General features: G+C 39.1%; 1 protein-coding gene across 1 annotated transcript in view; it reads left to right on the forward strand.

Annotated features, from left to right (window-relative positions):
* The window catches only part of COL6A6 (collagen type VI alpha 6 chain), a 105870-nt gene that overhangs the window by 88955 nt on the left and 3556 nt on the right, over window positions 1-13359 (forward strand). Inside the window, exons 24-28 of the mRNA XM_019725970.2 lie at window positions 4553-4615; window positions 8510-8572; window positions 9475-9525; window positions 11899-11934; window positions 12586-12648. Of these exons, the coding sequence (XP_019581529.2) occupies window positions 4553-4615; window positions 8510-8572; window positions 9475-9525; window positions 11899-11934; window positions 12586-12648 (276 nt within the window). The remainder of the gene's footprint in view (window positions 1-4552; window positions 4616-8509; window positions 8573-9474; window positions 9526-11898; window positions 11935-12585; window positions 12649-13359) is intronic.

Raw genomic sequence — 13359 nt, forward strand, 5'->3', positions numbered from 1 at the left:
AAACAGTTAGGGTTTTTAGTGAAATAATCACTAATATCATATGCATTATCAGTGAAGGTTGAAATTATTCAGTGCAAATTTGGGATACAAAGTAGAATTTCATCTTGACAAAGTATAGCATAGTGGTCAAGGGCACAGAGTCTAGAGCCAGGCTGCCTGGGTTTGGTTACCAGCTTTGTATCTTCCTAGCTGTGTGGTCTTGGGTACTTTACTTAACCTCTGTGTGCCTCAATTTTCTCTGCTGTAAAATAAGAATAGTAATAGTAGCTACCTCATTGGATTGTTGTGAAAATTAGATGGTTTAATATATGTAGGTACTTGGAACAGTGCCTGCTATATAGTAAGCACTATATAAATGTTTATTACTACTATATTGTATTGATGTTACCTCATGTAACGGGCAATTTTATGCCCAAAGCATACTCATAACCAATCCAAGGAAAACCAGAGTAATAGCAGTATAACAATGTGTAATCTATATTGCAATCATTGGATTTCATCCTTCTGCATAATCTAGACTAGACGATCCATCACTCATTCCTTTTTCTCATTTGACAAATATTTACTGAGCACTTCCTGTGTGCCAAGCCCTGCAGGAGGATAAAAGGGTGAATCAGACACAGACCCTGGTCTCAAGAGCTCCCAGTCTCATAAAGGAGATTCAGGCAGACAGATAATTGAGATGTGAGGTGCTACATGTTAAATAGAATCATACCCAAGGTGGAGTGGTGAGAGAAGGAGGAGAAAAGTGGCTTAGATTTTGCAGGATAAGAGGTGTTTGCCAGGTGATCAAGAGAGAGAGGCAGGTATCCAGGTAAAGGAACCAGGTTATATATAATAAAAAGAGATACCAAGGTGCTTTTGGAGAACCATAAATGATTCAGTGTGGATGGAGTGTAGGGTAGACTCGTGCCATCATGATCAACATCTTCTCTTGGTGTCCTGGGGTTTGTTCTTACATTAGAGGCCACCCCTTGTTGGCCTCTTGATTCTTTTTTGTTCTTGGACTTCACTCATGTCTGACTCTTACAGAAGCTGAGCATTGACTCTCCTTGGATTGTGTCATCTCCGCCTAGCGTTTGCTGTGAGTGTAGGCAAGGTTTTACCGCCATGAATATAATAAGTGACAGGATTCCTTTTCAAGATGAGAAGAACCCACACCTTTTGCCCGTGCCCTGCCGCATCCCATCCAAACTTGAAGTGTCCTTGGCAGTGCCCCAGCCATTAATCCTAAACTCTTAGTACAATCCCTTCTGATGAGATGTTATCTAAGGACAATTTTTTAAAACATTTAAGTTCTTAACATCTCCTTTCTAACACTAAATCATTTGTGATTGCTGAGAACTCTGTGACAGAGTCTCAATATGAACAAAAGAGCCCCTAGCCCAAGTCCCCATATCGGAGGTTAGATCTGGCCCTAGCCTCCTGCATCAAGTTTGGAGATTCACATTTTGAAACTTCAATCTCAGCTGGTGCGTGGATGGTAGGAGTTTGGGAATCCTGCCCCAGACATGGGACTTAGAACAGGCGATTGAGTGGCTGGGAGTTCAGTCTTTAATGTCAGAACCAGGTTCAATTCCAATCTCATCCTCTTATTAACTGAGTGATTTAGGGTTAAACACTTTGAGAATCTGTTTTTATTGGTAAAACATTAATAATATGTATCTCATTGTGTTGGTTGTAAGGATTGAAGAGGTCTATATATAAATACATACCTCTTAGCACAGTGCCTTGCACAAAAAGAATTTTCAATAAAAGGACACCATTACAAAACACAGCCACCCCCAAGATATCAAAGAGTCAAAAAGTGCCTTGATTTGAGAGCAAGAGTTGCTGTGAATTAAAAGAGTAGCTTAGGGCATTTAAAGGTTTCCCTATATAAGAGCATTACCTAGAGGTCAAATGGATGGGTGGATGAGAGAGAAATAAATGAACAACTATATTCAGAGGCATCTGGGACAGTTGTAACACCCAGCACAACCAGGGGGTTCAGGTATTCTTTTCTGGAACGGTGATACTAAAAATAAGATTTTCAGAAGAGGGAGAATTATCTCTCCCTAGACGGAAAAAAAAACAAAAAAAAACCACCCTAAACTAAGGAACAACTTGCACAAGTGTGGAGATGTAAGACAACAGGAAGCTGCTGGTGACTTCAGATGGTTTGATGAGCATGAACATGGAAAGATTGAAGGAGTCACAGATGACTACAGAGGCATGTAGTACCGTGTTTCCCTGAAAATAAGACCTAGCCAGGCAATCAGCTCTAATGCGTCTTTTGGAGCAAAAAATAATATAAGACCCGGTCTTATTTTATTATCCTATAAGACCAGGTATGGTATGAGATATGATATGATATGATTATGATATGATATGACGATATAATACTGGGTCTTAGGTTAACTTTTGCTCCAAAATATGCATTAGAGCTGATTGTCTGGCTAGGTCTTATTTTTGGGGAAACAGTACCAACATTTTGAGGGATTTTATGTATTATTAAATACAGTATTTCAACTTTATTCTGAAACTATGCAAAGCTTAGAATTCCAGACAACGTGACAGCATCAGCCTGACATTTTAAATCGAAAGGAGAAAGGAGTAGAGAATGGATTAGAGAGAAGCCAGGGAAACCAGAAATTCAGGCATAATGCAAAAGCCTGGAGGTAGTGATGGCAATGGGAATGGAAGAGAGATGGATACAGAAAGGGGTCTGTAGGACTTGTAGCTGATTGGTTTTGAGAGATGAGCTAGAGAGAGGGATCTAGGAAGATTCTTAGGTTTCTGGCTTGGGTTTCAGGGGTACTAAAGGGTGGCACCGTACCGTAATGGAAAAAAAATGAGACTAAGCATGACTTATGGTAAATATGATTATCTTTGGTAATCAATTCCTATGGGTTAGTCACTAAGCATTTTAATATGAGTCTGGTGTTCAGTTATGTGGTTTGGACTGGGGATCTGTATACCTACGAGTCATTTTGTAGAAGTGGTATTTGAATCTATGGGGCTGTCACTCAGGGAGAGGGGATAAAGTAAGAAAATAAGGTCATTGGAGCCATAAGGCACCTGGAGATTTAGGAGGCAGATTGAAGAAGGAACATCTTCAACATTTGCTGAGAAGAGACCAGAGGGGGACCAGGAAGAAGATCATGGTAACCTGGTTTACAGAAGTTTATGGAAAAGTTTCAAAGAATACAAGATTAAACTCAAATAAGGTAAGAACAGGGGAAAAAGTCAACTGGATTGAACATGAAGGTCATGGGAGCTAGCTCCACGTAGTGGTGGAAGTGAAAGAAGGAAAAGGGTTGAGAGCTATGGAAAGTAAAGAAATTGAGACTCTTCTTTTAAGACAAAGAAGGGAGGGGAGAAGACGAAAGGCTGTGGAAAGATCGTATTATCTTCCCTAGTAACCAATTCATAGTTCAATAGTCTTTCCTATTAGGACATTTTTTATGTCCATTACTACATTTTAAAGTTTTTAAAAGATGGAAAGGTTAACGTAATTTTTTCTTCTGAACAAAATTAATTTGCTAAGTATCGTGCTTATTACACAGATTTGGTTTATTTTTAAACGATAGTAACCATGATTAAAAATAATTGTGAAAATGATTTCAGTTGACTGGTATTGGGATTATTTACAAGTACCTGTAATATTTTAACCAAAAGAGATTTCTGTTGCCACATGTTTTGATAACCCAAAGGAAATATCTAATCCCAAGTGTCAAAAACATAAGAAGGCACTTGGTCTACCTCTGAATTGGGATTTTTAAATGTTCAGCTCTAAAACTGTTCCAATAAAACATGCTTTTTAGAATGTTGGAGAGACTTCTATTATATCAAATAGATTTTCCATATAGATGCATGGTGTATTTATTCATCTGTTTAAATTTTGGTATTGTATTTCTCAACAAGATTTTAAAGTTTTCTTTATACAGGTCTTTTATCTTTAAGTTTATTTTAAGAATTTTAGAGTATTTTTTCCCCATTGGTAAATTGAAAATTATTTACATTTACTTTTCTAACTTATTGCTAGGAGAGAGAAAACTATTTCAGAATATTGTACTACCTGAACATATCTTGTTATTAATGCTAATTATTTTTAGTAAATATTGCTTGCAAATAAAGATATTTACCGTAAACACACACACACACACACACACACACACACACACACACACACACTACTTTCTACCAAAGCAAGGAACCAGGAAGAATATAGTTCAAAGCAAATGTCATTTGAATGCCCACTTTAGATGTCTGTCATTTTAGCCACATCTGCTCTAACAGTAAAACAATGAGAGCCTAAAATCTCTGTGGAAGAAAGCTCACAAGGAAGCACAATCGTTTAGGCAATCATCTGGCATGAATTACTTTATTAATTTTCCTTTATTTACTCGTCTTTATTTGACATCTGTGATAATTTTTTCCAGAACCGGAATCAATAAAGTCACAAGTCTTTTCCCATCTGTGGTTCATTTTCCTCTTAGAAGAGACATGAAGGGTTTAAAGGAAAGTTGCTTTATGTTCTGCTGTATTTGCAATCGTTGTTTTGTTTCAGGGGCCTCCAGGACCAGAAGGAAAGAAAGGGAGTCAAGGCCATTTGGGAAGCCAAGGAATTAAAGTAGGTCACATTCTTTATACCCACCAAAGTTAAGATTTTCTTCTCAAGGGAAATGTGTCTGGTGGTATTAGCCAGCGCCCTTTCAACACAAAGGAGAACATATCCCACTGCCCCTACCCCCGGCTTGATTCTTAGAGAGCCAGCAACAGTTAAGGACATGGGTGTGGACCAGGATGATGTCAGTGATTCCAGCTCGACATAATCTCACCACAGGCTACACCCAACCTGAGCTGAGGGATCTCAGGGAAGGGGGACTGTTCTGGGGCAAGCCTGCCTTTCTCTCTCCCTCCCTCCCTTTTTGTTTCCCTCTTCTCCCCTTCCCTCCCTTTCCCTTCTCCTCTTATTTCTTTCCTTCATTGATACAAACCTTTGCTGAACACCTTTTAAGGTAAAGGCACTGGACTGGCCTTCAGCCGGACCAGAAAGTCAGCTCCAGGAGAGCAGAGATCATTGTCTGTTTTGTTCAATGGTGCATCCCTACTGCTTAGATCGGCACCGGGCACAGAATAAATACTTAGTCAATATTTGTTTAATGAAAGAGTTTCTTGGTTGTATAATGATAAATGTGATATGGAATCAACCCCCACAGAATTTAGAATATTTTCAGGATACTAATCTATGACAAAAAGTCGTCAAGAATAGGGACTGAAATGGAGGATTAAACATAGTATTAATAGACGTATTCCTGGGCTGGGAAAAGACGCATCATAGAGGATACAAACTTTGAGTGGTCCTCAGAAGATAAGGACTTTAGTAAGCAGAGAGAGCGCCTGGATAATTTCAGATAGAAGAAATGGGGTGAAGGAGAGAACCGGGTTGGAAAATCCTGGGAACGGCGGTTGGGAAATGAAAAATGATCCTATCTGGTGGGTACATAAAGAACATAAAAGTCTGTGGTGATTGACCTTATTAGGTGGCCAGTACAGTGCTATTTGTGATTTTTGAATGGAGTGTATGAACACAGCCAGACTTCGGAAGATTTTTAAATAGGCAACTCAGTGTAGAAATATTTTGAAGGCTGAGATATTGGAAACTAAGAGACTAATTGATAAGTTCTCACAGTCTGCAAGACAAGCAATGATTGGATGGCTTCCCAGGGTGAAGACAGGAGGGGCTCACGATGATTCTGTAGGACTCCTCCAGCAGGAAACTGAAACAGAGGGAAGAGGTCAAGATGACTTGTTGAGCTTCCAGCACAAGTGGTGACAAACATCACAGAAATGGGAAGGTCATCACATCTGGTGGCCAAGATGCTCCAAAGAATAGTTTCAAAGTGTAGCAATTACGGGAAGAAGAAAGAAAGAAGAAAAGAGAGACAGCCTGCAAAAGTGTTGGACAATGTGTTAAGAAGGAAATGATACAGGGCTTTTAATTACTCTTTGGAGCCACCAGGTTTTGGAGGGGAGGAAGGGGACATTAACTACTGGTCCAGGCACAGTCTAGGACAGATTGGCATTTGGTTGTCTTCAAGGATAGGAGAGCCCGTAGCATGTGTATGCACAGACAAGGGAAAAACAGAGAAAGGAGGAGGTTGAAGATGTAAGAAAGAGTAGATAATTAATGGAGAAATTTCTTGACAGAGAGGATGAGATTGAGGGCGTAAGAAGAGGGGCTAGCTTTGTCATGGAGATCTGCTAAGGAGGACTGCAATGATGGAGGCCAGAAATCGAGTGTTACTGTGACAGTTGATTGAAGGATGAAATGAGGTACATGGATGAGAAGGTAATCAACTCCAAAAGGAAGGGATTACTAGAACACATGTAGCAACAATGGTCTGGAACAGAAAGTTTGGAACAAAGACAATGCTGCCTTCTTGCCTGGGAGAGAACCGCAGGGGAAGTGGTGTCACTGTGAGAACCAAGTTTATTTTACAGTGAGGACGGTGTGTGTGTGTGTGTGTGTGTGTGTGTGATGGATGTATAGAGAGTCTTTCATTGCATGAAATAAAGACATTTCATAGGTTGTGATAGAAGAGACCAACAGGAATGGAAGGACCCTAGAGCCAGATATATAGGTGAGAGTGTGGAAGAAGATAGATATGAGCTGAGTAGTTGTCCCCAAAACGATTGTTGTTAATATGGAGGATTTTTAAAGGGGAAGGAGCAAGAATTTGGGAGGTAAGTACCTTCAAAGAAAACCCAAACTTTTTGAGCAGCCCCAACATGGACCAAGCTCTCCAGACTCATTATTAACTAAGATGAGCCCCAAACACTTACTACTACTTTACTCCAATCAGCTCAAGTTCCCAGGGAGGCAAGCAACTCGGCAATTAATCCTGAGCTCGACAGCCTGACTGTATAAGAAACAAAGAGTTTGACCCTGGACAAGCCCCATGGCTTCCTTCAGGTCCCTCCCTTAAAGCAGACGTTCTCAAATTTCACTGTGCATAAGAATCAGCTGAGAAGCTTATTTTAAAAGGCATATTCTTGGACTCCACTACCAGAGACTGATACTACGAGGGTCCAGGAACTTCCTTTTGCATGTGGACCCCAGGTAATTGTGAGGCAGTTGGCCCCCAGAGCACACTTGGAGAGCCACTGCCCAGAAAGAAAGGCATCAGGACAGGTGATATGCTTCCCTTCCTTCCATAGAAACCCCTTCTGTTTCACCCCAGAGTTCAGTGCTGGTGGACATTTGTCCATTTGCACTTCTCACCCTTACTATGTTGCCTTTCTATCCTTAAAAATGTGTTAACCACTCCCACCCCTTGATGTGCACTACACCCATTTCCACACTCTTTCTTCCAAAGAGCACATTATGAAAAGAGCAAGGGTGGATAACTAGACAGTAGATAAACTTGACCGACGTGACCTCAGCCAGATGATCAAAGTTAACATCAGTGGTGATGGCAAGGTTGATAGTATATACCCTGGATATGATGTGATAAAAATAACACGTTACCCCTGTGGTCTTTATAACCAAAACCCATAAAACCCAACCTAATCATGAGAAAAATATCAGATAAACCCCAACTGATGGCCATTCTACAAAATATTTGACCAATACTCCAAATTGTCACGGTCATCAAAAACAAGGAAAACTTGGTAAACTGTCCCAGTCGAGAGGAGTCTAAGGAGACATGACATGTGGTAGCCTGGGTGGGATCCTGGGACGTAAAAAGGATATTAAGTAAAAACTAAGGAACTCTGAATAAAGTATGGGCTTTAGTTAATGACAATGAATCAGTATTTATTTATTGTGACAAATGCGCCCTCCTAATGTAACTAATGTAATAGTAACAATAGGGGGAACGAGATATGAAGCACATAGGCACTCTCTGTACTCTTTTCATAACGTTTCTGTAAATCTAAACCTTTGCAAGTCTTTAAGCCTTCTTTTGTAAACCTGTGTCAACTTTCCCAAGTACCCGCACTTTCCTTAACATCATACTGAGATTGATTTAGAATCCACAGTAGATGTTCTACTTGTCAGAAGTCAGAAACTATTGCCAGGGAGGCTGCATTATCTTGAGTGACTCTTCAAATCTTAAAGCTAGATTAATAAGTCTGCTGCCTTTGCAGCAGCCAGATGACTTGCATGGATCATCATGGAAAATGGTTTTAATTTTCTTAATCAGTACCGAGGTTCCTCTTTGACTCATGGTGAGACATTTCCAAGGGTGCGGTTCATGGCACTGAGTTGCTAAGATGGCAACTTGCGCTAAACAATACATCAGACTTGCTGAGGCTCCCTCTGTCAGTAGAGGAGACCTCAGTAGCCAGCAACAGCATTCCTTGTATTGCTTGCACAATTCATAGTCCTGGTCACAAACCCAGTGTCGCTGTTTATGATACACATGGATGCAGTTAGCAAGTGTTGTCTCCGTGCCATTGTTTCTAATTTCCTTTACAAAAACAGCCTAATGAGGATACATTTCACTGTTCTGTTTAACAGGGAGAACCTGGAGATCTGGGAGAAAAAGGATCTATTGGCCTACCCGGTCCTCGAGGCTTGCCGGTTTGTGTTTTATCACTGCTTTTGTTCTGGCCCTTGGAATCTGTTCACTCAATGAATATCAGGTGTGGTTTTCTGAAGAGAGTATTAAAGATGCCATTCCAATCTAGCCTCACAGCTTTCTAGAAATTGAGCAATTATGCTCATCGTGGAGTAGTTCCTTAGCCAGCTTTTCCAAGGTGGCGACTTCCCGGGTACCAGACATCGTGGCCAGGGTGCCCTTGAGCCCAATGATAAAATGGACAACACTTGTCTCTTCTTCCATAACTCTTCTTCCATTCTTTCCCCTCATCAGAAGCCATTCATCAGAAAGTCACCCCAGCCTTGCCCCAGTGCTCAGGACTTCTCACTAAGGCCTTCCTACAAGGGTCTGTCAGAAGCAATGCCCCGACATTTAGGAGGTCTTGTTCTTATCTAGCAACTGAAAACGCATTCAAGCTAAGGTATTAAAATACAAATGTTACCCAGAAGAGAAGCACCACTACCACCTTTTATGGAGATAACTGTATGTGTAATTTTCTCTGTGGAGTTATTGTTGTTCAATTCGTTGTAAATTCCAGGGGAGCTTTACAGAGGCTCACCTCATGCCACCATTTTTCCTCACCTCTCTAGTTTTCTCATTTTATCCTCATAAGAACACCATGAGTAGGTGTAATTTTTAATATAACTCTTCCCACTTAATGGATAAAACGGGTGAGGCTAAGGGATAGTGCATTGTCTGTATATGTTACGGAGAGTTGCATTTAGTGCCACTATCACCAAATGTCAATAGCCTGCCCCAGAGGGAGAATCCTGCTGCTTCATTTCTCCTAATCAAACCAAAAAGCTGGCTGTGTTGTTCTCTGGAGAGTTAGCCTGCCTTGTCTGTAGTCTGGGATGTTTATAAATACTTGCTTTTTGTACAGGGTGATGAAGGCCATCCAGGTTATGGGAACATTGGCAGTAAAGGGGCAAAGGTAAGACTTGTCGCCTGCAAGGGAGACATTTCCCATTTATTTGTTTATTTATTTGGATTTTTCTAATTAGTTTCCGGTGTACAGAACAATGTACTAGTTAGACATTTCACCCCTCACAAAGTGATATCCCCCGCCCCCAATCTATTGCCCCTCTGACATCGTATACATCTATTACAATTCCATTGACTCTATTCCCTATGCTGTGCTCCATATCCTGTGACTATCTATATATATATATGTATTAAATTATAGTTGACATACAATGTTATTCAGCTTTAGCTTCAGGTACACAGTGTGGTGGTCAGGCATCTACACACCGTCCATGAAGTGGTCTCCCTAATAAGACATGTGCCCTGACACCCTACAAAATCTTGTTGCTTGGATTTTGTTTTGCCCCATTTAAGAGAAAAAAAGAAAGTAGTGAACAAGGTAGGTCTGGACATATATAGATAGATTTTTATAATTTATTTGCAGATATCCTGTGGGGAATGTGGTAGAATAAAAACAATCTGATGGTTTAAGGTACAGACAACAATTGACACTTGAAAATTAATTTTCTGGTCTTTGCAGAGATGTACAGACAGGGCCGTATTTGTTCCAGCCTGAACAGTGCACTGAATCTTAGCAGCTCTGTGCTCAAGTATACCTCGGAAGCCATTCAAACATGTGTCCTCCTCTGAGTATGTTTACTTTAGCCATTAGTGAGAGGTTTTACAGGGCCTTTCTAAATTCACTGGGCCAAGCAGTAACTTAAAAATAAAACCTTTTAACCGTGCCAGAATGATAAATTTATATTATTGTTGAATATGTAAGTGGAAGTAAGATAAGTTTTTCAAAACCAGTAATTTATATATATTTATAATAATCGCTTAGAAATCATAACAGCCACAAAAATAATATAGTTAAGAATATCCTTTTTACAAAATGTTTGAAACCTTTGACAAAGAATTACTGAGCTATAAAAGAAAAATTTCAATAAGTAGACACACCAAATGCATGTTGAAAAGTCTAAAACATTATAAAAGATCAGTGTAATTCCAAGTGAAATACCAGTGGGAATGATGCCAGAGGCTGTCTGTAAGAATAAACAAAAAAAAAGCTAAAAGTTCTTTGAAAAAAAATACTGAATATTTCCAGTGAAATGTTCTTTACAATAGAGAATAATTGAAAACAACCATAATATCTCATAAAAAGGGGAATGTTAAGTAGCCTATAACATTGGAATATTAGCCATTCCTTAAAATTGAGCATCAACATTTTTCAGTTATTAAAATCAATGCAAATCTCTCAATTAAAGTACTCTATTTTATTTTTAAAAATGAATGCATAAATTTTATAATTATGTAAAGAAATTATGTTACAATGTGAAGTAAAAAAAAAATCAGAATATAATCAGGAAAAAACAAACACATCCCAATTGTGCTAAAATACATTTTAAGAAGCTAAAAGAAAATAATGACAGTATTTATAATGGCTAGTTCTGGGTAATGAGATTTGGGTGACTTCTTTCTGTTCTTTTTTATATATGTTTGAGGAGGTATTATTTTTAATAATGAGAACATAAACTTTATTTTAAATAAAATATTTTTTTCATCAAATGGAGATTATCATACTTCTTAAACTATAGTCCATGGCCAAATAAGGTAAGTACAGGACAAGAAAATGAATGATCAAGTTTAGACTCTAGGCGTCCCATTTCTCCATTGAAATTCATTCTAAGAAGAATATTTCAAAGTCAAGAACCATATGATTCCACTGATATGTGGGATATAAAACTGAAAACAACAAAAGAACAAGACAAACAAATGAAGAAACAAAAACTCATAGACACAGACAATAGTTTAGTTGTTCCCAGAGGGTAAGGGAGGAGGCGGGGTGGTAGATGAGGGGAAAGGGGATCAAATATATGGTGATGGAAGGAGAACTGACTCTGGTGGTGAACACGCAATGTGATATATAGATGATGTATTACAGAATTATACACCTGAAATCTATGTAACTTTACTAACAATTGTCTCCCCAATAAACTAATAAAAAATTTTTTTTTAAAAAGGCTGTTTCAGAGACACTTGGCCAAATAACCAGTTTTCCTGAGATGTGCCTACAGTAGAAGGAGAGCTGATTTGTGATTCCTCAGATGTGTACATTTATCAGCTTATCTTAGGTTGCCATGATATTTGGGAGAAACCAGTAAATACTTTAATTTAGAAATTAGTTTCTCAGAAAGTTCTGTACGGTTTCATTTTTAATTGTTTTGGTCTTCCTTGGTCTAGAAGCACTAAAACTAAATAAGGCAGCAGGTAAAATTAAAGTCAGTATAAACCTATCTTGGTGATACGTGCATATAGTAATTTTCCCTCCTGTCATTTATAGGGACAAGAAGGATTCTCTGGAGAAAGTGGACATAAGGTATGTGCTTCATACTAACTAGAGATCAATCAGAAATACTCCTGGGGTTATGAAATGTACCGTGGGATGATAGGAGGTTAGTGAATCATAAATGAATAAAAAGAAACTTTTATGGGGGAAAGGAGAGAAGACAGAAGCAGGGTCTTTTTAAATAAAAAATTAAATTCACAGGTAAAGGAAGAAATCATCCTTATTTATTTTTGTCTGCATCATACATGTTTTCCTCTTTGTTCAAAGGAAAGTAAAATGTAAGGGAAACCAAAATGACCTGATCTCACCAGGCCCAATTTTCTCAATGTGTTTATAAATCACCTTGAGATAATGTTAACCATGCTGTCCTCTACCTTCAGGCTTTCACTTTTGCTAGAAAGACTGACTGATCTCAGTACATGTCAGGGCACAGTTCATGTCTCCAAAGAGGCTGCGTGCTGACTGGAGCGAGAGTCAGCAGTAAAACAATGAGGATTCAGTGTGCTATGTAGAGAGCTGTAAAAATGAGGGTGGGGTGGGGGGGAGCGCCTCAAAGAAGACCGTTAAAGATAAAAATGCATATAAAAATGTCTTCGTGTTGTAATCAGTTTCAAAACACTTCGAGATACATGTCTTTGATTTTAATAACCATTTCATTTTATTTTTCTGAACGTAATTTAGGGTGAGATTGGGGATGCTGGTGGTCCAGGAGAAACTGGACCCAAGGGAGCTAGAGGCCACATGGTAAGCTTCTTTGATTCCAATGTCTTCAACCTCTGCTACTTTGGGAAGTCCTTTTTCATGCTTTTCGAATCCTTTGAATTGTCACTTGTTCCCAAAGACTTGTAAAATGTGTGTACTTTTGAAGGCAAACTTGGGGAAGGGAAATGGATATATTGCTCACCCTTCCATGCCAGCAAGAAGGCAAGGAACTCTTTGCTTTTAGTGAACAAGTTCCCCTGCTCTGGCTGCTAAGGCACCCTTGTTTCACACTGGAAATAAGGTTTTAAAGGACGCCTTGTGGTCCAAAACAGGTCTGCGCTGCCAAAATATGGTCAGTGAAATTGAATGTCCCTGGCAGATTTCCTGCAACCTAATGTACACTGCCATCTTCACTCTGATGGTTTTGTTAAACTGTTTTAATGAGGTGTATACCCTGAAACGCCCTCTCCTTATACGGAAAGTTTCCATTTATTATGTAACGAAATATGTCTTTATTATTCCATGGAGTGGTGACATATTGTGGATCAAACAGGAGTCTCCAGTTTTTCTCACAGGCATCAGCATTTTCGGGTTCCAGTGGCTTAAGAATAGCTTTGCATCTGCTGTATCGTAGACTGTGTATGAGATGGCTGTTTTAGCAAAACAGAAAAACACACAGTCTGATAAAACTTGATAGTTGAGGTGATTTTCCAGTTTTGTCATCATAGTTAATTTTATTCTTATCTGGGTTGT

Source organism: Rhinolophus sinicus, linkage group LG10, assembly GCF_036562045.2.
Source record: "Rhinolophus sinicus isolate RSC01 linkage group LG10, ASM3656204v1, whole genome shotgun sequence".
Lineage (NCBI taxonomy): Eukaryota > Metazoa > Chordata > Mammalia > Chiroptera > Rhinolophidae > Rhinolophus > Rhinolophus sinicus.